The sequence below is a fragment of the Natator depressus genome, chromosome 1 (assembly GCF_965152275.1).
Source record: "Natator depressus isolate rNatDep1 chromosome 1, rNatDep2.hap1, whole genome shotgun sequence".
Lineage (NCBI taxonomy): Eukaryota > Metazoa > Chordata > Testudines > Cheloniidae > Natator > Natator depressus.
In genome coordinates, this window is record NC_134234.1 from 208,791,950 (window position 1) to 208,815,895 (window position 23,946).

General features: G+C 43.5%; 1 protein-coding gene across 1 annotated transcript; it reads left to right on the top strand.

Annotated features, from left to right (window-relative positions):
- Nucleotides 1-2,706: 2,706 nt before the first annotated feature.
- GSTK1 (glutathione S-transferase kappa 1) lies at nucleotides 2,707-23,346 on the top strand. The gene is made up of 8 exons (XM_074947882.1): nucleotides 2,707-2,777; nucleotides 7,341-7,775; nucleotides 9,743-9,813; nucleotides 10,645-10,772; nucleotides 16,279-16,314; nucleotides 19,469-19,585; nucleotides 20,155-20,248; nucleotides 22,483-23,346. Exons 1-8 carry the CDS (start codon nucleotides 2,707-2,709, stop codon nucleotides 22,530-22,532), a joined length of 1,002 nt encoding a protein of 333 aa, XP_074803983.1. The 3' UTR covers nucleotides 22,533-23,346.
- Nucleotides 23,347-23,946: the final 600 nt, after the last annotated feature.

The window sequence follows — 23,946 nt, forward strand, 5'->3', positions numbered from 1 at the left end:
GTTGCTTCCCTTAGAGTACCCCCTTTTCCAGGGGCATTTCCCCTTCTTCGTTACTCATCTCCTCAAACCTGTTGGTTTTCTCCTGTCTCAAGCGAGCAGCCAAGAGGTCTCTTTCAGCCATCTCTACTTCCCTTATTTCACTAATGATCCCCACCAATGGCTCTTTCACTAGTCACAGTATTGCTCTGAAACCTTTGGTTTTAAGGCACAACTCTTAAGTCCTTATTGCACAGTTCTACAGGTATTCTAAACATGATTCTTAACAGAACGTTACCAACTATTCTATGAGAGAAGGACCTTGCTGAAGAAGCGTGGTCTGAAAAAGGAAAAAAAAACTTGCTCAGATCTGTGCCTCCGTTTCCCTAGTCCACAGCAACTACTCAACAATTATCACACGATGCAGAGTCACGATCTGCCGGCATTTTCCACCAATTTGTTACCAGATTTGCCCGTTACTTTGGGGTACACTCATTTATTAGGGTTACGCTTCTGGGGGTGGGGGGGGGGTGGGTCTGTAATTCTATCAATGTACTGCTTATGTCACTTGTGTTTTCATATGGAGTTCTGCAAGTCCCCTCCCAATGGAGCTATCCTGTAGGACCTAGATTCCCCGGGGCTGGGTTCCTCCAGCCCATTAATCAGATGAACACACACACACACACACACACACACACACACTAATAGAGCAAGTCTGAGTGGACCGTGTCAATCAGCACTCTCAAGTGGACTCAGTGGGCTGGGTCAAGCAGGATTTCCAAGCTGCCACCCTTGCATGTCCCTGGACTCAATAGGCTGGGCCAAGCAGCACTTCCAAACTGCGAAAGGTACTGCACTGGAATAGAGTAAGCCTGAGCAGGCTGGGTTGAACAGGGTTTAGGTGTGTCTCTCACTGCCTTTTCATTGCTTTCTGTAAGTCTTTCTTCTGATTGGTTTTGGTTCAAGCAGAGGCTGGGCGGGGGGGGCCTTCATGAGTTAGACAGGCTGGCTACTGCACCCTGGTTCCCCAAGAACACAGATCTGACTGGTATCAGATCTCAAAGCACCTTACAAACACCATTTCATTAAGCTTCACAACCGCCATGCGATAGGTACTATGCAGTGTTGTAGCTGTGTTGACTTGGGATATTAGAGAGGCAAGGTGGGTGAGGTAACATCTTTTATTGGATCAGCTTCTGTTGGTGAGAGACAAGCTTTCCAAGCTGACACAGAGCTTTTCTTCAGGACCTTACATCAGTGTAAGATGGATAGCTTGTGTCTCTCACCAGTAGAGCTGGTCCAATAAAAGATAGTAACTCATCCAGTTTGTTTAGGTAGGTACCTAGGCACAGAAGGGTTAGGTGACGGGCTTACAAATCACAGTCAGCTGGGAGTAGAACCCAGAGGCTTGGCAGGGCCAGATTAAGGCATGGGCTTTAGGGGCTGCAGCCCTGGGCCCTGGCTCAAGGGGGGGGGGGGGGGCTCCGCAAAAATAAATCACAGGGAGCGATCTCGAACTCCGAGCCACTAAAAGTCCCACAGCACAGCAGGGCACGCAGGCAGGCTGCCTGGATGCCGTGGCCCCACGCCACTCCCATAAGTGGCCAGCTGCTAGCACATCTCTGCGGCCCCTGGTGGGGGTGGGGAGGCGGCGGCTCTACACACTGCCCCTCCTCCCCCCAGCACTGTCCCCGCAGCTCCCATTGGCCAGAGCTATGGGGGCAGCGCTTGCGGGCGTGGTCAGTGCATGGAGACACGCTGTCCCCCTCCCAGCAGGGGTCACAGAGACATGCTAGCAGCCAGCTGCTTCCGGGAGCAGCGTGGGGCCACGGCATGCAGGCAGCCTGCCTAAGCCCTGCTGCGCTGCTGGCTGGGAGCCACCTGTGGTAAATGCCTCCTGACTGGAGCCTGCATCTCGCACCCATTCCTCCACCCCAACCCCTGCCCCTGAGCAGAATCCCCTCCTGCACCCAAACTTCCTCCCAGACCCCGCACCCCCCCTCCTGCACCCCAATCTCCTGCCCCAGCCCCCTCCTGCCCCAAACTCCCTCCCAGGAAAAAGACTTGTATACAGGGGCCCCACAAAATCTAATATCTCTGAGCCCACAGGCCCTTGGCCTTAGCCCTCTAACCCTAGACCAGTGTTCTTCATTGTGTTAGGTGAGAAAAATTAAATATGAAGCAGTTATGCCAACCAAACCAAAGTCAGGCCAGTAAAGGTTGCTGGGAAAGTCCCTGAACGAGATAAATAGAATAAAAGAATACTTGTTTAAGTTACAGGGAGTAAGAAAAAAGGGGAGGCCTGCATTCCTGCATTTTTGTACCAGATGTTCTGGGAACTGTCTTGTTGAGATATGGAGGTGCTGTTTTCCACTCCTTGTTTTTGTGTTATGTCTGTTCTTAACTCCTCATCTCCTTGTTGATACCCATACCGATAAGAAAATTAGTGAAGCATTATGATTTGCTAAAAGTTATCTACAATAAGGGGGTAGAAGTGCATGCATAATAGAGAAAGAGGATTTTAACTAACATAGGGGAGGGGTGGGCTGCTTTATGAATAAATCTGTGACGTGATGGAACTGTCTATAAAAACCTATTAGCTTTACTGAAAGGCTGCTGGTTCTCTTTGGAGACTGGCTGCTCTCTATTGTTGTGTGCACCCTTCAATAAAGAGCTTTGTGTTCAGACCTTGCTGGTGTTGCCTGTCTCTCTCCGGTCAGACAATGAACCATGCCGTCTTGGGTTCGAGTCCTCAACAACTGCAAGGCCCGCGAGCCACTGGTGGCTCCCAGTGACCCTACGTGCGGCTCGCTAAGTTCCCTCTGAGCTGCGTGGCCACACAGCAGGCTATAGATAGCTGCACAGCAGCTCTAAAGGGCCATGCAGCAGGGACCTGGACAGGAGAGAGGTAGGGAGTCGGTGGGTGGGAGGGGAGCAAGTTGGGGCTTGCAGGCCTGCTGTGGGCCTCTCCCCTTTCCCCTGGAGCCCCTGCGCTGCCTGTCAGCACCCCAAACTCCTCATCCCCAGCCCCACTCCAGAACCCACACCCCCAGCCAGAGCCCTCACCCTGCCACCCCAACTGTCTGCCCCAGCCCTGAGCCCCCTCCTTCACCCTGAACCCCTCATCCCTGGCCCCACCCTGCAGCCCCCCATCCCAACCCTGAGCCCCCTCCCACATCCTCTTCCTTACCTCTGATTAATGATTTATGGAGCTGATTAGGCTCCATAAATAGTCTTTTGTTCTGTTAAGTGACCTCTGCAGCTGAAATCACTGATAATTAGTTCTAAATGCTTAGTACTGCTGTGGGGACAGTGTTTCTGTGGAAGACACAGCCCAGACTGCACTAGCTGTGAGGTTCCCCCACTGAGAGCTCAGCTGAAATCACTGAGAGCTGGGTGGAACCTCAAGAGACCAATTCACAGAGGTAACAGTGGCAGGTGGCAGCAGAAGATGACTGCGCAGGGCTATTGGCAACAGAGTGGTGGAGTGAATAGTGGCACAACAAACAGCAGTGGCCAGAGCAAACAGTGAGCAGCTGGAAGAATGAGCAAGGTGCCTTCTTGCCCCCACCTGGAAGGTGTACTCACGTGAAAACACCTCTGAACTCTGAGTCTCCACTGACCAAGGACAACACCAGGCAGTGGGGTGTGGTGGAGGCAAAAGTGAGGGGCACGTTAAATAAACATTTGTTTGTTGGACTATATTTTAGTGACTTTGCTCCAGAATGCTAGATTTGTGACTGGGAATGGAAACTTATATACATATGTTTCCTAGTAGGCCAAGGTTTTTAAAACGCATTATTTGCCAAAGTTGTTATCTCACTCTGTTGCTATCTTGAGAGGTTATTATGTTGGGGAATTTCTGTATTAAACATTTTTATTATTATAAAAAGAATGGTCATACTGGGTCAGACCAATGGTCCATATAGCCCAGTATCCTGTCTTCCGACAGTGGTCAAGGCCAGGTGCTTCAGAGGGAATGAACAGAACAGGTAATCATCAAGTGATACATCCCCTGTTGCCCATTCCTAGCTTCTGGCAAACAGGCTAGGGACATTCAGAGCATGGTGTTGCATCCCTCCCCATCCTGGCTAATAGCCACTGATGGACCTATTCTCCAGGAATTTATCTTTGTTCTTTTTTTCTTCCTGTTATAGCTTTGGTCTTCACAGCATCCCCAGGCAAAAAGTTCCACGGGGGTTGACTTTATGTTGTGTGAAGAAGTACTTCCTTTTGTTTTTTTAAAACCTGCTGCCTATTAATTTCATTGGGTGACTGCTAGTTCTTGTGTTATGTGAAGGATTAAATAACATTTCCTTATTCACTTTCTTCACACCAGTCAAGATTTTATAGACCTCTATCATATCCCCCCTTAGTCGTCTCTTTTCTAAGCTGAAAATTCCCAGTCATTTTAATCTCTCCTGTTTCATACCCTTAATCATTTTAGTTGCCCATCTCTGTACCTTTTCCAATTCCAATATTTTTTTTTTTTGGGATGAGGTGACCAGATCGGCACACAGTATCCAAGGTGTGCACGTACCATGGATTTATATAGAGGCAATATGATATTTTCTGTCTTACTATCTATCCCTTTCTTAATGATTCCCAAAAAGAAAAGGAGTACTTGTGGCACCTTAGAGACTAACCAATTTATTTGAGCATAAGCTTTCGTGAGCTACAGCTCACTTCATCGGATGCATACTGTGGAAAGTATAGAAGATCTTTTATACACACAAAGCATGAAAAAATGGGTGAAAAAATGGGTGAAAAAACCCATGAAAAAAACCACTACAAAAGGTTTTCTCTCCCCCCACCCCACTCTCCTGCTGGTAATGGCCCAACTTGATTATAATACACATTGTAAGGAGAGTGATCACTTTAGATAAGCTATTACCAGTAGGAGAGTGGGGTGGGGGGAGAGAAAACCTTTTGTAGTGGTAAACACCCATTTTTTTCATGCTTTGTGTGTATAAAAGATCTTCTATACTTTCCACAGTATGCATCCGATGAAGTGAGCTACAGCTCACTTCTGCTTATGCTCAAATAAATTGGTTAGTCTCTAAGGTGCCACAAGTACTCCTTTTCTTTTTGCGAATACAGACTAACACGGCTGTTACTCTGAAACCTGTCATTAATGATTCCCACATTCTGTTTGCTTTTTTGACTGCTGCTTCACATTGAGTGGATGTTTTCAGAGAACTATCCACAATGACTCCAAGATCTCTTTCATGAAGGTTAACAGCTAATTCAGACTCCATCATTTTGTATGTATAGTTGAGCTTGTTCTCCAATCTGCATTACTTTGCATTTATCAACATTGAATTTAATCTGCCATTTTGTTGCCCAGTCACCCAGTTTTGTGAGATCCCTTTGTAACTCTTCGCAGTCCGCCTGGGACTTAACTGTCTTGAATAGTTTTGTATCATCTGCAAATTTTGCCACCTCACTGTTGACCCACTTTTCCAGATCATTTATGAATATGTTGGTCGGTACTGGGACCATTACTGTTCCCCTCAGGGATACCACTATTTATCTCTCTCCATTCTGAAAACTGATAATTTATTCCTGCCCTTTGTTTCCCATCTTTTAACCAGTTACTGATCCATGAGAGGACTTCCCTCTTATCCCATGATGGCTTACTTTTCAAAAGTCAATTTAAATTAAAGACATTTTTTTTAAATTATATTTTTTTTAGAAATCTAGACCTGTTATGTGTTTTGGTGTAACTTGCATTATCCTTATGTTTAAATTTGCATTATCCTAACAAAACATTTACTTTATTCATATCTCTTTTGTATGTTGCAGGTCACAGTGAAAATGAAAAGACAAAAAACAATACAACAATTTTTCCACTCAAAGGCCTCAAAAACTAACCAAGGTGAAGAACACATCAAGAACCAAGAATATATCAACATGTCATCTGAAGGTTCAAGTTGTGTATCTACATCTGACCAGCCTGAAGCACACATACAGCTACCTATTGAAGAAACAGTGTCTCCAAAACCTAAAGGCATTTCCAGATGTTTGTCGGTCAAAGTGTTCCCATTTATTGAAGTTACAAAAGAGGGCTACTGGTGCACCTCTCGCAAGAAAGCTTGCGAAGAAGGAAAGCTTCCCAATGTTATAACTGGTAGAAGTGGAGGAGCTTGGTTTGTCAAACCGATCAGCAAAACCAATGCTGACAAACTACTTGAAAAGGCTGCAAAACACCAGGCCTCTGGAGTGCATCAACGTGCAGGAAGCTCATTATCTTTCTGCAAGAAACTCAACTGACTGGCTAGAAGCATGTGGTGCAACAGTGAAAAAGACTTAACAGTTGAAAAAGTGAAGCAACTCTCTCACCACATTCAAAAAATTTGCATACATGGCTAATGAATGCACTGATACAAATGGGCACCAAGTATTAAGTCATTGTGTACTTTATCTTGATGTCAGGGGTAGAAGCTACATTTGGATCAATCAGAGAGCTATCCATTGAAAAAGTACTGGAAGAAGCAAAGACTTCAGTCCAGAAGTTGACTAATGAAGGCATTTATATTGAATCCTTAAGTGAAGAAGACAAGAAGTGTGTGTTAAGACAACTGAAAAAGTACACAGACTTGATTCTTAAAAATCTACAACAGTGATTTCTAGATTCTACTCAACCTCTGTGTAGCTTTTACAGATGCCTGTCCTATAAAACACTGACAGTTGAGTGGAGTGAGGCACTACCAGCAATGGGACTGCCATGTGATCAGGACAGAATAGAGAATTTGAGCATAGAGTGGAATATCATGGGACGAATGAATGAAGATTTGACTTCAACTGGTGGCTCGACCTGATCTTTGTGTTCCGTGTCCTGGGATGAAAGAAGTAGGAGTTCATCTCTTGCTACTCCCAGTCACAACAGCTACAGCTGAGCTTTCTTTTTCATCATTGAACAGAATTTTGTTCTGAAAGAAGTCGCCTTCTGCCTGATCATGTGAATGAACTAATGAGCATATCAGTTGAAGGAATGCAAGTACCGGACACACGAGAAGCCACCAACGATGAATGCAATGCATTCAAGAAGTTCATTAACACAGTTGTACAAAATTGTAACAGGAAACCAAGAAGGATGTAGACGCAGTGCTTCTTAGAAGGCTTGAGTAGCCAACTTTAATTTTGTGTTAAATCTCATAAAATGGTCATGAAACATTTTTCAGTTTTTACTATGGTGCCATACCACCCGCCCACCTTCACCCTCACAGCCTCACCCCTCATCGGTCCTGACACCCCCCCCCCCCCCATTTCAATTCCTGGGGAAACCACTGCCGGCACCCCACCCTCTGCCCTCCCGCACTCCGAACCCCTCGGCCCCACCCCGTGTGTCTCTCACATTGAAGGGTTTTTGCCAAAGTGGCCCCCACTTCAAAACCAGTGGCGAGCCCTGCCCGGGACCACGGGCGAGTAGAAGGCCCCAGCAGCCCTGGTACCAGGTCTCTGCGCGGAGGCGCGCACGGCCGGCGGCAAAGGGAACCGCTTCAGGGCCCGGGGAGAGCGGCCAGCAGGGGTCAGCAGCGCCCTGCCGCCGCGCGGCGGGGTGAGTGTCACGCCGTGTGGTCGCGGCTCAATAAGCGCCCCCGGCCAGAGGCCGCCACGGGGCTGGAGCGAGCGGGCCGGAGGGATCGCAGCCGCCCGAGCCGCGGCTGTGGGGCCGAGCGGCGCCCCCGGGGAGCGGGGCAATGGCGGCGGCAGCAGGGGGAGGCTTTGGCGGCAGCAAGAAAGTGGTGGAAATCTTCTACGACGTGGTGTCTCCGTATTCCTGGCTCGGGTTCGAGGTGAGGCGGGGACAGACAGACCGAGAACCGCAGGGGGAGAGGGACGAGGGCAGCGGGGGCGGGGAAGACTAGACTTTAGGCCTGTGGAAGTCCTAGGAAATCCCCGGTGTTTCCTGAGTCTCCGAGCCCCAAGGTGCTTCCCCTCCGTGTCATTGCGGAATTTTCCCTGGCTGGCAGCAGGCCTGGTCCGGACCGTGCTGGAGAAAAGGGAGATCATTTCTCCCCCACCCCTGCGCTTCTCTCCAGCAGAAGTGTGTGTGTAGTAAGAATAGTTTGCAAGGTCACAGCTCCCCTCTGTGTGTACTTACAGCTGGTCTGTTGGCCAGCTCTGGCTTAGTTGGTTTCCTACAGGATTCCAGCTCTTGTTTTCTTTTACAGAGGTGTGTTTGTGAAGTGAGCTCACGGAAGCTTATGCTCAAATACATTGGTTAGTCTCTAACGTGCCACAAGTCCTCCTTTTCTTCACGCTGACTGCGTTGCCTTGCCTGGAACAACCGAAGTTAGTACAACTGGATAAAAGCCAGCGAGGAGTGCTGACTGTTCACGGGAGAAAGTTACTCATTATACTTCAGAGAAGATTAATGTTCTACAGTTATTACTGGAGCACAGGTTATGAGCCTGATCTTAATCTTAATTACAGAGGGCCTTTGGACTAAATTGAGCCCCATGGAAACTCAGTGAAATCAAAACCGTTTCAGGAACATGAGGAGCCTACTGCGCCTTATGCCTAAAGCTAGCTGGAAAATGCTGCTAATTTTTTTAATTTGCAATAATTTTCATTCCACACATTTGGAAGAGGAACCAGGTTTTGGGAGGGGTTGTCTTTGTTGTTTTTATTTTATTTTTAGTTAGTTGAAAATGTTGTAAACAAACTTTTTAGTTTGCAGTTTCCCCCATTTCTCTCAACTATTTCCTGTTTCCATTTTGGCTAATGAAAGTGGGAGGAAGAGAAAGGGGCAAGGAAACAAATTTTAACAACAAAGCCAAAAAATTTTCACTTTTGTCAAAAATTGAAAATTGCAACAAAAAAAATTGCAGTAACTTTCATTTTTTTAAAAATGACCTTTGTTTGTCAATGTTTAGAATGAGAAATTTCAACCCACTCTATTTGTACAAGACTTACAAGGGTGACTTTAGGGATACACACATTGACGTCATACCTGCCTAACCTCTGGTTTTTCAGGGATTTCTCAAGCCCAATGGTGGTGTTTCCAAAATCTCAGGATGTGGTTTTTTTTGTTTTTTTGTTTTTAGTGATGCTTTGGGTGGCATGTATGTTGCTACCGTGAAAATGACATTAAAATCAAGGCAAAATTAAGGCAATCTGAGGCTACTAGTTATGTGGGTTCAGTCTCCACTGCCAGTGACACACCTGGGGCATCACATGACACACTCTTTAAAATGAAAATTGAGATTCTCATTTTATCACATGACTCCATAGCTGGGTCCTATAGCATCTATATCATCATCTGGTCCTGGATTAAATAGATTAGAGCAGCAATAAACAGAGTTGTTCTGTGAGACAGGCCCAGAGGAAATAGATCTAATTTATACTCATGAAGTGCTTAAAGAAAGGGGAGATGATGCTGTTTTCCTGATTTAAAAGAGAGAAATGAATCTGCTGTGTTATTTCTTCTTCCTGCTTCAGAGAGAAACCTGGGTGCAGTGGTGCATTTATCTCCATGGCTATCATTGGAGTGTATTTCACAGGGGTTTAGGGCTGCTTGATATTTTAATTCCTGGTCCCTCCGTAGGAATTTACAAACCTTCCCCACAGTATCACTGGCATGAAGATCTGAAGTGCCTTGCTGATCCCAAGGTTGATTTCTAATGGTCTCAGACAGATTAGGCTTTATCTGCTAGATGTATTTCAGTGCCCAGATCCTGGCTTCTGTCAGAGACTGAGCCCCTGGGCCTCACTGCAGGTCTTAGATGTTGTTTATCCATTATTATTTGTCCCATTGCAGGTACCGGCACAACTGGAGCATTGAGTTGTGTTTTCGTCCTGCTTTCCTTGGAGGCATAATGAAGGAGACTGGTAGGTGTTCCCCTGCTCCTGACCCTCAACAGAGAACATCTGGAACCTCCTTCAGAGTGTGGCTATGAGAGAGTGGAGATTCCATCTTGCACTGGAGCTCTGGCAGGGCACTGCTGTTAGGGAGCTCACCACAGACTCCAAAATGGATTCTATGGGGAATATCACAGACCACTGAGACTCCCTGCTGTCATTAGCCAGGCATTGCTGAAGCCCTTCCATTCTTCTTGGAGGTCTAAGGCTTTGTCTACACTAGCACTTTTGTTGGTCAGGAAACATCCCCTCCTCCCTCTCCCCCCCAACTGACAAAAGTTTCACCAGCAAAAGCTATGTGGACATAGCTACTGCTGCTCGTTAGATTGAATTATGCCAGCAGGAGGGCTCTGTCATGAGTTCTGTTTCTGGCTCTGTTGGAGATTTGATTTGCCTGAAATCGCAAAGCACTTCATTTTGCTGTCCCTAAGTTTCTCACTTTTAAAATAGGATAATGATCCTCACCCTCCTTAGTAAAGTGTTTTATGATGAACAGCACTACCCAAAAGTTTATTTATCTTTTAAAAACTGATTTAGCTGGTGCAAACGCCTTTGTGGACATTCTTATTGGTTTAAAACTGGTTATGTCAGTTTAGCACCTGCAAATTTACTGATGCAAATGAAACTGAAGTAAGCCAGGTTTAAACTCATATAAGAGTGTGTACTCACACAAGTTGCAACTGTTTTACTAAATCAATATAAAATTACACTTTTCGTTAGACTAGTTTAAATTTGTGTGTAGACCAGGCCTACCTTATTATAACTGGAATCTTCATTTTGTAATTTTACCTTTTCTGTAAGGTAACCAGCCCCCAGCGATGGTGCCCAAACGTGGGGAATACATGATGAAGGATATAAAGAGGATGGCAAAATATACCACGTCCCACTGCAGCTCCCCAAGGACTTCGTTGGAAGTGTTATCAGAAAAGGTAAGTTGAGGAGGCTGCTTGGTCAGTGAGTTGACCTTTCACCTTAAGGAGCTCTGGGTCCAAATCTTACATGACATTGAAGGGGGGAAAATGAGATTAAATGTTCTCTTCTTCTTCCTCCATTTGTGATTTGTATGAAGTCAGTGCATAGCTTCGCATGAGTGGAAATTCCTACTCGGGAAAGGGCTGACAGTCGGATAGCATAAGAGTTTCTGCAGATTGTAACTAAGGTGCTTTGGCAGAGCTGGGAGGGGGAACAGCTCAGGGTAGGAGGCAAGGAGGTAGGAGGCAAGCCCACAAGCTCTGACGCTGTAATATTTCTTTCATCACTGAATTACATGAGGCACAGATCTGTGTTTAAAAATAGCAAATAGTTTTGCAAATAAAAGCACTAGGTTCAGATCAGTCCTATTCACAGGGTCATGTTACTTGTGACTGTTCAGATGACTGCCAGAAATTCATGACAATATTCACAAATGCTGAAAATCTAAAATATCACAAAAATTATTTGGTCAAAAATTCATACAGGAAAGTGTGTTCTTTGTTTACAGGATTTGATTTAAATCATGATTTAAATCACTAGTCAGGAAGGCTCGATTAAATCATGATTAAAAAGTGCATTCTTGTTGGTTGTTATAACCTTAATACATATTCTTAACTCAGATAGATGCAGGTTTCATTTTTAAAAGGTACACACTGTACATTTTTTAAGTGATTTATTTTGAAAACTTTTCAGATTAGTTTTACAGCTATATCAGAAAATGAATGATTGTTTGGTTATTTCATTTACCAAAGATAATTGAAGCACTTCACCTCCCAATGACTTCATAAATATCGCCAATTCAACGGTTAATCATTAATATTTGGAGGATTTTCTTGCCATACTGTATTAGGAGAAGAACATCACCAGACAGGCATTTAAATTGTTTTGTTTAACTAAAACAACAATGGTATGTGTTCTGGATTTTTTTCTTCAACAGCAAACATACAATATTTTAACAAAACAAGCATATGAATTTTTGAATTTAGTTAAACATTCAAGTTTTTTTTTAAAATCAGGTTTGTTTTTGTTAAAATGGTTTTTTAACTAAAATAGTTAAATGAAATATTTTAAAAAACCAAAAATTAAATAGACTGTCAGCCAGGTCAACATGAGAAACTTAAAATATTGGCTTCTGCAGCTAACTCAGTCGTCTTTACCTTCATTTTCCTGTTTGTTCATAATTTGTAAAAGGAAAAACAAGCTTTCCTGCTTTTTCAGGTTGCAAATGATTTCTCAGTTTGGAATGAATTAGTCCAAAGTAAGAAAATATTCTTTCTACACTGGCAGAAGAAGCTACTGCTGTTAAAAATGAGATTATCACTTCAACAGTCTCTGAATCCAAGTGCTTAAGTGACTTCTGCTGCTGTGACATTCTTTAAAACATCATCAGCAAACATATATTTCTTGAATGGTTTCACCCTTAGCTCTGAAGTTTATTATAGTTGGCATTATGGAGGGATGATTGCTGGATGGCCATGTCATAGCCAACTCCTCTTCTTCAGGGTCTAAGGTTTGACCCTGGTACCGAGTATTGAGAATATTTGCAAGAAAATGAGCTGGGGATAGTGCTTGTCCCATTTGTTTTTTAATGCTTGTAATGTAACTCTGTCCTCACATATTTCTCTTTTTAAGATCTCACTCTGTTCTGTCCCAATTTCTACAACATCAGCAATAAAACAGCTATTTCCCTGCATTTTGTTCATGGCTGCAGAAATAGGCTTCAGGATATTCAGCATGTGGTCAACATTTCTCTTAAGCCCCATGTTGAGAACTTTGGCTGTGACAGTGCCATCTATTTTTTAACAATTTTGTTCACAAACTGTCATCAGATTAGGCCAGTTCTTGATATAGTGCTCAAAACAGTCCACTACTGAGTTCCATCGCACGTCTTGTGGGAGAGTTAGCTTTGTTCCTTCCACTTTTTTTTCAGAGCAGCTGCTGCAAAGTGGCTGTTACGGAAGTATTTTGCAATTTCAACACCATTAGCCTTTATTTCTGGAACACTGAAGTCTTTGGCTAGGAGGTGCATCAGATGAGCACTGCAACTGTATGTTATTAGCTTGTGACTCTCCTCTAAATAATTTCTTCTCATCTTGGATACATTTGCAGCATTGTCTGTGACCAAGTGGTGTACTAAATATTTGAATTTTTTTTTCACAGTTTGTTATAGCTTTTACTGCTGCTACTTGTAAGTATTCTGCTGTGTGTGCATTTCCTGATGTATCTATTGTTTCTGTAAGGAAGACATTCCCTTCTTCTGTTGTCACACAAGCACATATAACAGGATCGTTGTGGACATTGCTCCACCCATCAAGACTCAGGTTAACAATTTTACCCTCTACATCTTTTGCACACTGATCAATTTCTCTTTCATACACTTTATCCAGCAATTTGTCTGCAACATCTGCTCTGTTGGGTGGACTCTATCCTGGTCTTAATGACTGAACCATGTTATTGAAGTGTGGGTTCTCAATCACAGGGAAAGGAGAGTTTGTTGCATAAACAAACAGGGCAATTTTTCATCAATTACCACTTTTTTTTTGTAAACTGCTGGTTCTTATCACAAACTTATCTATGGTAGTTTCTGGATGATTTTTTTTTTTTCTTATTGCTACAGGTGATATACTGTGGCTATGTGACATACATGATGTGACTGAAACGCTATCATTGGCAGATAACTCTGAAACTATAGAAAATGATGGTGATCTTGAAGGTGGATAGTCTTCAGAATCCTGTATGTTGAGGATGGATTTTCCTAAACAAAATGAGTCACTGCAGTTATTTAATTATTATTACCATACTGCTCATTTAGTATTACTCCATTGCATTCACTGACACTCAGTACTACTTTAAAGGTGAAATGGTAAAAGGAAGATCTGCCTATTTCAGCTATTTATTTTTTATCACAACTGCATCTAAAATGATAGTACCATAGAGTAACAACTATATTTATTTTTTGTTCAAACATGATAATTTAAGAATAGGCCAGAAGGAAGACAGGCAGTCCTTAAGAAAGAAGTATGAAATAAAAAAGTTTACCAACCTGAAGATCCTGCATGTTCAGACATGTTCCTTTCATCTTCAATGCAGCTTCCTCCTGAAAAGGAACACTTCTCATGATGTTGTTTCATTTGGCAACCAGGCCTTGCATTTCTTTGTTGCACTGTTTGCATTTTGCACGCATGCCTGTCTTACCCACAGGTAGAGGAACTTCATTAAAATATTCCCAAACTGGGTCTCTTTTAGGGCCTGCTGCCATTATAGGTTTTCCCTTCTAGTGAGAGAATGGTATGGTAGATCTGAAATCAATGAAGGCTACACTCAGAAAGACCTCAAGACTTCTAGAATACGATGCTCAAAGAGTTTTTCACTTTTTTGTTTCTACTGCCTGTCCCTCCCTTCTGACATTTATCTCCAAGCTTCTTCTCCTTGTCCAGATCTATTCCGCCCCCAACCATCTTCTATTCACTGAACTTTTTGAAACTTTGCACTTTTAGAGAGAGGTAAGGGATTGACTCTGTGTACACAAATTTGCAGAGGGACAGTAGGGTTGAGGTCTGTTGTTTCTCACCTCAATATTTTATTTATTTAAAAACATTTTTTTGCTGTTAACATCTCTGGAGACACAAATCCTCAGTTTGAGAACTGCAAAACTCAGCATCTCTGATGGTATCGTCTAGACTGAGCACTGAGTCCCATTGGGTAGATAGAAAGATTAACCTAAATAATCTATACAGAAGCCCCTGGAACCCCATGAGATTGGGTACCTAATCCATGAACTATGGAACTCATTTACAAACCTTTTTTTAAACATTACATGAATATATTGTCTCATATTATAGAATTAGAATTTATAATCCCTATTCCATGATGAGATAGCTTTGAGTTATATTGTTTCGTAATTAAAACAGTCTTTAGATGGGTTTTTTCCTCAAAAAACATGTTAGCAAAAAAATCTCATTTTAATAAATTTTTTTTTAAAAAATATTGATTTTTTTGTCTTAATTCACCCTGGTTATTTATTATACTACTGCTTTAAAAAAGTTTCCATCATCAAAGCAGAGTGCAGAACCAATTCCATGTGACTTAGGTGACCAACCACACGCAACCAGAAACAAATTGCAATTGACTGAAGTGAATAGTTTTCAACAACCCTCCATAGGCTGAAAATTCTTATCAAGTTTATTGATTATTTAGAAATAATGAATAGATCAGTGGGAATCAGGATAGACTTTTGAATGAGTCACCCAACAGAAATGGGGCTGAATTCAAAACAAGAATTACTGGCAATGAATAGTTTGACCTGCTCTAATAGAGAGGGTTAAGATCCCAAGGACTTGTGCCACTGTACATTGGACATCCATGAATATAACTAGTGCTCAAGATATTAATACTGCTACTTCTTAGCACTTAACTTGAAATCTGCCATGTGCAGTTCATACATTAGTGAGCTAGTGCCTAACGTGCAGAGAAGCTGAGTACCCACAATTCTGGTTAAAATCAGTGGAATTGAGGATGTTGAGCACCTCTGAATATCAGGTCCTATTTGTCTCTAGTTGGACTTCCAATGTTGGAGGTCCCAGAACTAGAAGCAACTCTTGAAAGTTTGGCCCATGATGTTTTTGGCCATAACAAACTTTGAGTTCACTCTCCATCTGAGACCAGTGCAGACTGTTTTCAGCAAGCTATTCCCATAGATGAATCCCAACTAAGTCCCTTTCCTAGAGCACCCTCTCCCTGTTCAGACCCTGCTGCAGACTTGAGTGGCTAACTCCTTGGGACAGTCCCAAGGAAATCCCATAGAGAAGTAGGCTTCTTATGAACATTGGCAAGAGTTTCATTAATGACCTTTTTGCTCCTTGGGGACATTCCCAGGGCAGTGGCAGACTTCATTGATTGATGCTGTTCCTATGCCTCCTCAATGTGTCTTTCTGTCTTTCACATCAAACCCAGGGAGCCTTTCTGCCATGCGCTTTATCACAGCTGTGGATATGACACAGCCACAGTTCCTGGAACACGTGTCCAGAGAGCTCTGGATGCGCATCTGGTCCCGGGTGAGTACTTCTACATATCCCCAATCCAGCTCCTTTCCCCATCTTCCTGACACTCCTCTGCCCTCAGTCAACCATGTAATGTCAGCAGGAGCGTTGAAAACTTTGGTTCAGGGTCCAATCAAAGGAAAGCACTACATTTCAAGTCAATTTCAGTTTCTGTTTCTTTCAGTGTGAAGGCTTGCACCAATAGTTAATTCCAGAGTCCACATAATCCAGTTCCAGTTTGGGTGAATGGGATCTTTTCCTCTTTCCTGTGGGAAATTCTCCAGTAGGATCCCTGTCCTGAGCTGAGCTTTTCTGACTCCATCCCTGCAGGAAGACAGGGTCAGTGTGAGAAATTCTCTTTGTAGATTCAGCATCTTGTTCATAAACATTTAACCATTTGATTTACTCCTCCTCCTCTCACCAGGATGAAGATATCACCCAACCAGAGAGTATATTGGCAGTAAGTTTCTCCCTGTCACTACTGCTGCTACATTCATTTGTTGTGATTTATTGGATGTGGGTCTTAGGGTTACCGTCTATGGAGACAACTTAAATAATTTTCACTGGCTGTGGATTTTTTAAGGGATCATTTGGAGTTATCAGGAAATTCTCTTAGGGAAAATGTGACTCCCATGTCAGTGACTCCAATCCCTTAGATCTGTGGAAATGTGCGGGTAATTTCCCAAGTAACTTTGGTGCATTTTATTGCCAGGCCTAGGGTGGATATTTAGGTACCGGTGCCTTCCCTAGCAGGATGCCCCAGAATAGGCAGTGGTTACACAATTAAAATATAATTAATAAACAGTAATAAAGCCAGGAGCAATATTCAAGAGTGAGCTCAGGGAAGGGAGTGGGTTTGCTTCTATAAAAGGCTTTTAACTTGAGTTAAAATTTGATTCAGAAGGTAGATTGTGGAGGAGACAGTGGTGGTGGTGTAGCTGGGCTCCATTCTTAAACCCCAATTTCTTGGTATGCCTTTCTTTGAAGTTGCTTTGAAATAGTGTCAGTTCTTCTTTTCCTCAGTTCCACTGTCTGCAGCCTGCCTCTTCTGTTTGTTAGATCTTTGGCTATAATGCAGAGAGAGGCAGAAGACAGTGTTCAGATCTGAACCAGGATTAGTTTTGGGGTTTGTGTTTGAGGCCAAATCAAGGCCATAGTTCCTGTTTGATCCCAAACTAGGATCTCATATTCTAGCCCTGGATGGTAGCCAAGTATTAGCTCCCACCTTAATTTTACAAACACTATTTTTACTACTACTCTTATATAGCACTTTTCATCAGTATATCTCAAAGCAGAGAGGTTGCAGAAGATTATTTTAGGCAGTGTTAGCATGAGAATCCAGGTCTCTAAAAGTCTTAAGCTATGTCTACACTGCTAAGTTTTTTTACCAAAAGTTATGCCACATCTATTAAAGCGCTTTAATTAAACCGCTGTTGCATGTCCACACTGTGCTCCTTGTGTCGCTGGAGTGCATCCAAACTAGCAGCTCTTGCTATTACTATTACAAGAGAGCAGTGCACTGTGGGTAGCTATCCCACTGTGCAACTGGCTGGGTGCTTTGGGAAGGGTTTGCAGTGCCTCACATGATGCAGGTTTCTCAATCCCATTGTTCCACGGGCATCCTAATAGATTGCCAGTCACTTTTCAACTGAAGTGTGGAGGGTAGCGGGGGAGGGTGTGTGTGTGTATGTGTATGTGTATGTGTCTTCTCATGCTGTCTCGTAAATTCAGACAGCCACCAGAAACAATCAGTCCTGAGGGAAACCCAAAATCAGCCCCTGCCTCCCTCCCTTCCTGGCTCTGGGACAGACAGACACACACCCAACCCTGCCTGCCTCTGTGTTTAGTGTGGGAGACAGCAGGAGCCTTCCATGTTAATGATTTGCTCTTTGTTTACCTGGAGCAGAGCAGCACAGCGTGCTGACTGTCAGAACGGAGCTTTGAAAGGGGAGGGGTGCATGCCCGCAGGGCTACTGAGTTCAAAACAATGAGGAGAGCGGTTACTTCAGGCATTGTGGGACACCTCCAGAGGCCAATTACAGCGATAAAAGCAAGCAAGATGTATATGCTGGCACTTTGGCGATAAGAAGCCTTATCAGTCTTGTCTAGGTGGTTTTATTAAAACGCTGCAACTGAGGAGGTTTGTCTCGAAAAGTGGCTTTGTAGTATGTACATCTCTGCTGTTTCATCGCCAAAAGCTGCCTTTTGGTGAAAAAACTTGGCAGTGTAGACCAGCCCTTAGCCACACAGTCACACTACCTTTCAGAATAAATATTCTAGGTATATGTGCTGTGGCTTGTCCTGTCTCTTTTCCCTCTTAGACCAGAGCTAGAACTCAGAACATCAGCTCTCCAATAGTCTACTTCTTCCTAGCAAATGTAAATCCAATGGGAAAAGATGTGTCAAGGCCACTCTTAGTGGCTGGTCCACATAGTTGTTAGCAGTTTCTCCTGTAGCTCAAGCAGTAAAGCTGTATGCTGTTGAACTGAGGCTTTAAGTATGTGAGAAAGTTGCACCAGTTTAATATAAGGTGTGAATTTAAAATAAAGTAGCTAAATTGGAGCAAACCCCTGTCTAGACACTTATTGTGGTTTGGGAGCAGTTTTTTTCAGTTTAGCATTAATTGATGGGAACAGGTTTAAGCTAAACGGAAATAAGCGACCCTCAGAATGAAATAAGTATCCCCAGAGCAGGGTGTTGCACTAGTTTTACTACATTGGTTTACAAACCAATTTAAATTCAACTGGTGCAGCTTATTTGTATAGACAAGGCCTGAATGTCCAGGTTCAACCCTGCTGATGGTCCATTTTGTGGACTTTATGGTTACATGTGAGAGAATTTGTTCAAGTTTTCTTTTTTTTTTTTTTTAAATGGGGTTCTTTCATTGACATAGGGAGATTTTATAGTAAACATCTTTATAACCTGTACATTATGTTGTGACACAGTAAGATATGGGTGTCCCACTTTTGGGCCCAACATTTTGATTGTTGGCATCACACCATGGTAGATTTGAAGTTTGAGAAGTTCACTGCTAGAACAAGGGATGAGGATCCTCTTTTCGTCTCCAATGAAGTAGAACATGCGTTGCCCTTCTGTACCAACATTCCAGTTCTGAAGATCACCCACCAACTTCCAATTAGGCTTACTGAGTTTAGTCTCTGTTATGCAGTGTCACTCCTCGTTCCTCTCTTGCTGTGTTTGGCAGGTTCCTTCCAATACTGTTTAGACACTTTAATACATTAATACTCATCTTCATCTTCTTTTCCACTACAGTACTTCATCTGTCTTAGTTCATATGTTGAAAGTACTTAACTTGAACTAAGCATAAACTCCCTTTCCCCCTTTTGCTAGCTAGTTGAAAGCCCACCTAACAAGAGCTGCATATTTTGAGCCTGGGAGGTGATATCCCTTCTTCTTCATATTCAAAAGTCACTCAGAATAGGTGATGTAACCAGGCAATGGTTGAAAGTAGGCCAGACGTCCTGCCAGAGAAATATTCTAGGAGGAATAATTGTGTGACAACAGACCTTCAAGCAATGAAGCTGCATGTAATTATTATGTAACTATTATGAAAACAGCGGCTGTTCTTATTTTCTGTCTGTCTGCCTCCTCAGGCTGCAGGGGAGGCTGGGTTACCCTCAGCGCTGGCCCAGAAGCTACTGGCAATGACCTCGACCCCGGAGGTGAAGAATCGCCTGAAGGCGACAACAGAGGAGGCACTGAACTATGGAGTGAGAAGCTCCCATTGCTACATGGGGTTAGATATGTGTGTTCCTTTCCCAGCAGTGATATTGTGGGTCAAGGCAGGATGAAAGGGTAGATCAGAATACACAAGGGTCCCATTGCTCTCAGACTTTTTTGTATTTTAAACACACATCTTGCAAGCCAGCTCAATGCCCTCAGTATTAGTGCAGGAAACTATCTTTTGGGAAACCCAGGTCTGATTCCTGGCCCATTCGAAGGGAGGTGTCAAGGGACTGGCATGCCAGAGACCAGAGCTAGTGCCTGGGGTCACTGCTCTCCACTACCATGCATGAAGCCGTTGTTTGATTCTGATTCCTTTTCTCTCAGTCCCATGGGATGACAGGGCCATAAGAGTTTTGCAGAATCCAGGCTTGGTGCATGGGACCCAGATTTGAGATAGAGAAAGAAGGAAGGAAGGGAAAGGGGAAAAAGAAAGTGAGAGCGCGAGGGAGGAGGAAAGGTGATACCGTTCTCTGTAGAAGTTTTTCTTAGAACTGGTCTTGTGCTTATTCGTCTCTTTGTGATTCTCCCTGTTTTGTCTCCATGGGGGCATTAGGCATTTGGAATGCCAGCACTTGTGGCCCATGTTAATGGTGAATCTCACCTCTTCTTTGGCTCTGATCGTTTAGAGCTCCTGGGCAATGTTATAGGTGAGTGTTTCTAGTAACGTTTCCCTCTATTTTCTCTCCCTGGTAATTATCCATCTGCTCTAATGGGATGTGTAATGTGACAGACAAATTAACACTCTGGGGGTATGTTTACACTGCAATTAAAAACCCATGGCTGGCATGTGCCAGCTGGCTCAGGCTAAGGGGCTGTTTAATTACAATGTAGACACTCGGGCTCAGACTGGAGCCCAGGCTCTAGGAACCTGCAAAGGGGGAGGTTCCAGACCTTGGGCTGTAGCCTAAGCCCGAATGTCTGCACCACAGTTAAACAGCCCTGCAGCCTGAGCCCTAGTCAGGTGGCACAGGTCAGCCATAGGTGTCTAATTGCAGTGTAGACATACCCAAAGAATCGGAATCTCCTTCCCTCTTGGGCCAGGGGAAGGGAGAGCTATATCTTTGTATCATCTGCATGTTATCTATTATTTTACATTTTCTTCCAGATCATTGATAAAAATAGTGAATATCATTATACCAAGAACTGATCCCTGAAGTATCCCAGTGAAGGCACCCCAAGTACTTAAGTCTCAGTTAGTAGCTACATATTGAAACCTGTCAGTTACCCAGCTTTTAACCCATTGGACCATACTGATTTTGAGTAGCACTCATGTTTGAATCAGAATATCAGGTGGTATTAATTCAAATGTCTTACTTAAATCCACATCTCCACAGTTACCTTTATCTACCAGACTTGAAATCTTTTCAAAGAATTATATAAAATTTGTTTGACCGGACTCTCCATTATTTTTGCCTGGGCTTTATGTTAGACTGACTAGCCCTTAATTATCCAAATCATCCTATTTACCCTTTTTAAGGATTGGCCTGACAGTGGCCTTCTTCCACTTCTGTCCCTTTCTAGTTTTCCTAGGGTTCTTAAAAATTAACATCAGTGGACCAAAGAGCGCCTTGATAAGGTCTTCTAAAACTCTTGGTTGCAAATCAATCAGATCAGCTAATTTTACAATGTTTAACATTAGTAGAAGTGCTGTAACATCCTCCTTAGTTCCCACTGTAAAAGAAGGTATGCTTGTCTGATTAACTCCGCTTTGGTGGCAATATTCCTTTTCCCCATGCCAGCCCCCGCCCAGTGATGAGGTTACATGTTGAGCTCTGCCTCTGCTGGCAGAATGTCTGGAGACTGATGACCAGATGCTCAGCTGGGGAATGGTGCAGCTACACACTATGGACTAAGTCCCCAGCTAAAGATCCAGCCTTTTTAAAAAAAATAAAAATAAAAATTGGAAGCCTTCCCAGTCACCTGATGTCCTGTTTTAAGACTGTCGGCATCTCTGAAGTGCCATTCTCACACTACTGTAGCTGATTTAAGGTGGAATTTTGAAAACTAATTGTAGGTGCTGGACAGGAAATTGCAACTAGCTAAATCAAGTAAAGTTTATTTTTGGTATAAAGTGGCAAAAAAAATTGAGCTCAGGTGAGACCCTGTATTTGTTGGGTGTAATTGCTGAGGAACCACCTGTCCAAATCATTTCAAATCTGACAGAAGAATATACCTCAATCCTAGACTTACCCTAGTAAAGGGAAATGAGCCTAAAACTTGTTTATGGATTTTAGCAAGGAGAAAGAGAACAAATTCAGGATTACAATGGAGGCCTACTACTACCAGGACTTCATTAATCCTAAAATGAGAGGGGTTCTAGTTCCATTTCCATAGCAGACAGTCCAGCTGGATGTGTATTCTGCTTAGCTTATAGTTTTGTGATTTCTTTTTCTTTTTTGTTCTAAAATAACTTTAATTTTAATTAAGAGAACTGGCATAGGTTGTGGTGACTGTAAAAAAACAGCATTACCCACTGTTGGATGAGCCAGAAAAAGGGAAACTGAATTTCAACCTCAGATTTGGCAGTGTTTGGGGAGTGGCTTGTCAGTCATGGGAAATGAGTTCATGATCCCTTTTTGACCTAGCGCTGTGAGGAAACTGGCTAAGGGATGCCAGGCTTGATGCCAGGCTCCATAGCCCATCCTTAACCCACAGATCTTAACATTCAAACTTTCTTTGGTGCTGGGCAGTACATCTCAGGTAGCAGAGTCCAGTACATCTCAGGTAGCAGAGTCCAGTAGCCTAGATGTGAAAAGCTCTGCATCCCATTAATTACATTCCCATTTCAGCACAATTACCCATTCCATGAGGAGGAAGGGCAGCCTTACCCTGCAACCCACCCCCAGTATCAGGATTTAATTTATGTTGGCTTTTCTTACAGGAGAGAAATGGCTGGGACCAGTTCCTGCAGCTTCAAAACCCAGGATATGAGAAATCCAGGTGCAATATGAAACAACCAGAAAATAAGTGACTAAAATTTGAATGAAGCAGTAACATCCATGCCTGAGACGTGGCATCTAGGGTCCCAGAGGGTCTGGGAGGAGAGCAGTGATGTTCCCCTGGAATCCTCTGTCAGGAGAATAATCAGGACTCTAGTTCTACTGAGGTGTAGAGCTCTGTGATAGACTGAGACTGATTTTTCACTTTTTTCACCATACAGATAGATTTTTCCAGGCAGGATGGGGATGTGGTGACATTTTGGTGAGTGAAATGTTAATACAGGATCATGGGCAATGGCAGAGCTCTGGCTGGCTGATAAGGGTGATTGAAATCTTGTCTCACTAGTGGTCTGCAGTCTGAAAGTGCGCTGATGAGAACAACTCAATTTGTTTACCCTGTGAAGTGTAAATGCTTGTCAGGTTTTTGTCTCAATCTACCCAAAGTGGGCAGTATTTGGTGATCAGTGGGAACAGCTAGGGGCACTACAGCTGTAAGTTTTATGTATTCCAACTCTCCTGACCTGGCTGCAGGAAATCGTTTTCAGGCCGAGAGCTCAGAGCAGGGTTTGAGTCTTGTCTGTGTCAGTGCCTTGCAGCTCAGCCCGTATTGCCAGTCCGTTGCCTCATTATCCCTGCATTGCTGTGCACTTGAATGCCTCTCATGTGATTGTCGTGTAATGTAATTCTCTCTCTCTCTCATTACCTGAAACCCTCACTTGGAATAAATTTCATCTGATTGTTAGCCTGGACATTTTGCATTGCGGGGACGCACTGGCTGATTATTCCCCCACAAAGTGCAATTTATTCTACTCTGAAAAATGACATTTGAGCTAGATCCCTATGGCCTAGTGGAATCCTCAGCCCCGATTTAAGTGCCTCACAAAGTAAGAAACAAATACAGCACTATCTAGGTCTCTGTATCAGAACAGACCAATATCTCAAGTGGCCTAGTGACCTGCCTGCCATATCAGATCAGACTCTTGGGCCATTTAACTTGGAATTCTGCCTGAACAGTACCCCAGTCGCTGCTCTGAACCAACACAAAGTCAGCCTGTTGTCCAATGTTTTACCTCTGTGTGTGTGAGGGGGAGAGAAAACCAGGGACTGAAGACTGACATGATTATTTCTATCACTTTCCCAAGTATCAAAGTCACCCCCAGCAGGGACTAAGCTGGAACGAGCCTTGATGGGTGGGGCTGTGCTTGTGCTGAAGGAAGAACTGTGCTAGTGTTTTGGCTGAGAGAGAGATCTCCCTAGCCAAGCTGCTAGGAGTTACGTTAAGTATCTCACCCCTAGGAGTCACCACTTCCTTGACTGAGCATGTTTGAGCTAGGAGACCGCTCTCCCTGGCATGAGTGTGACTTGGCTGGGAGCCACAACAGCCTGGGTGACTGATTTTTCTCTCT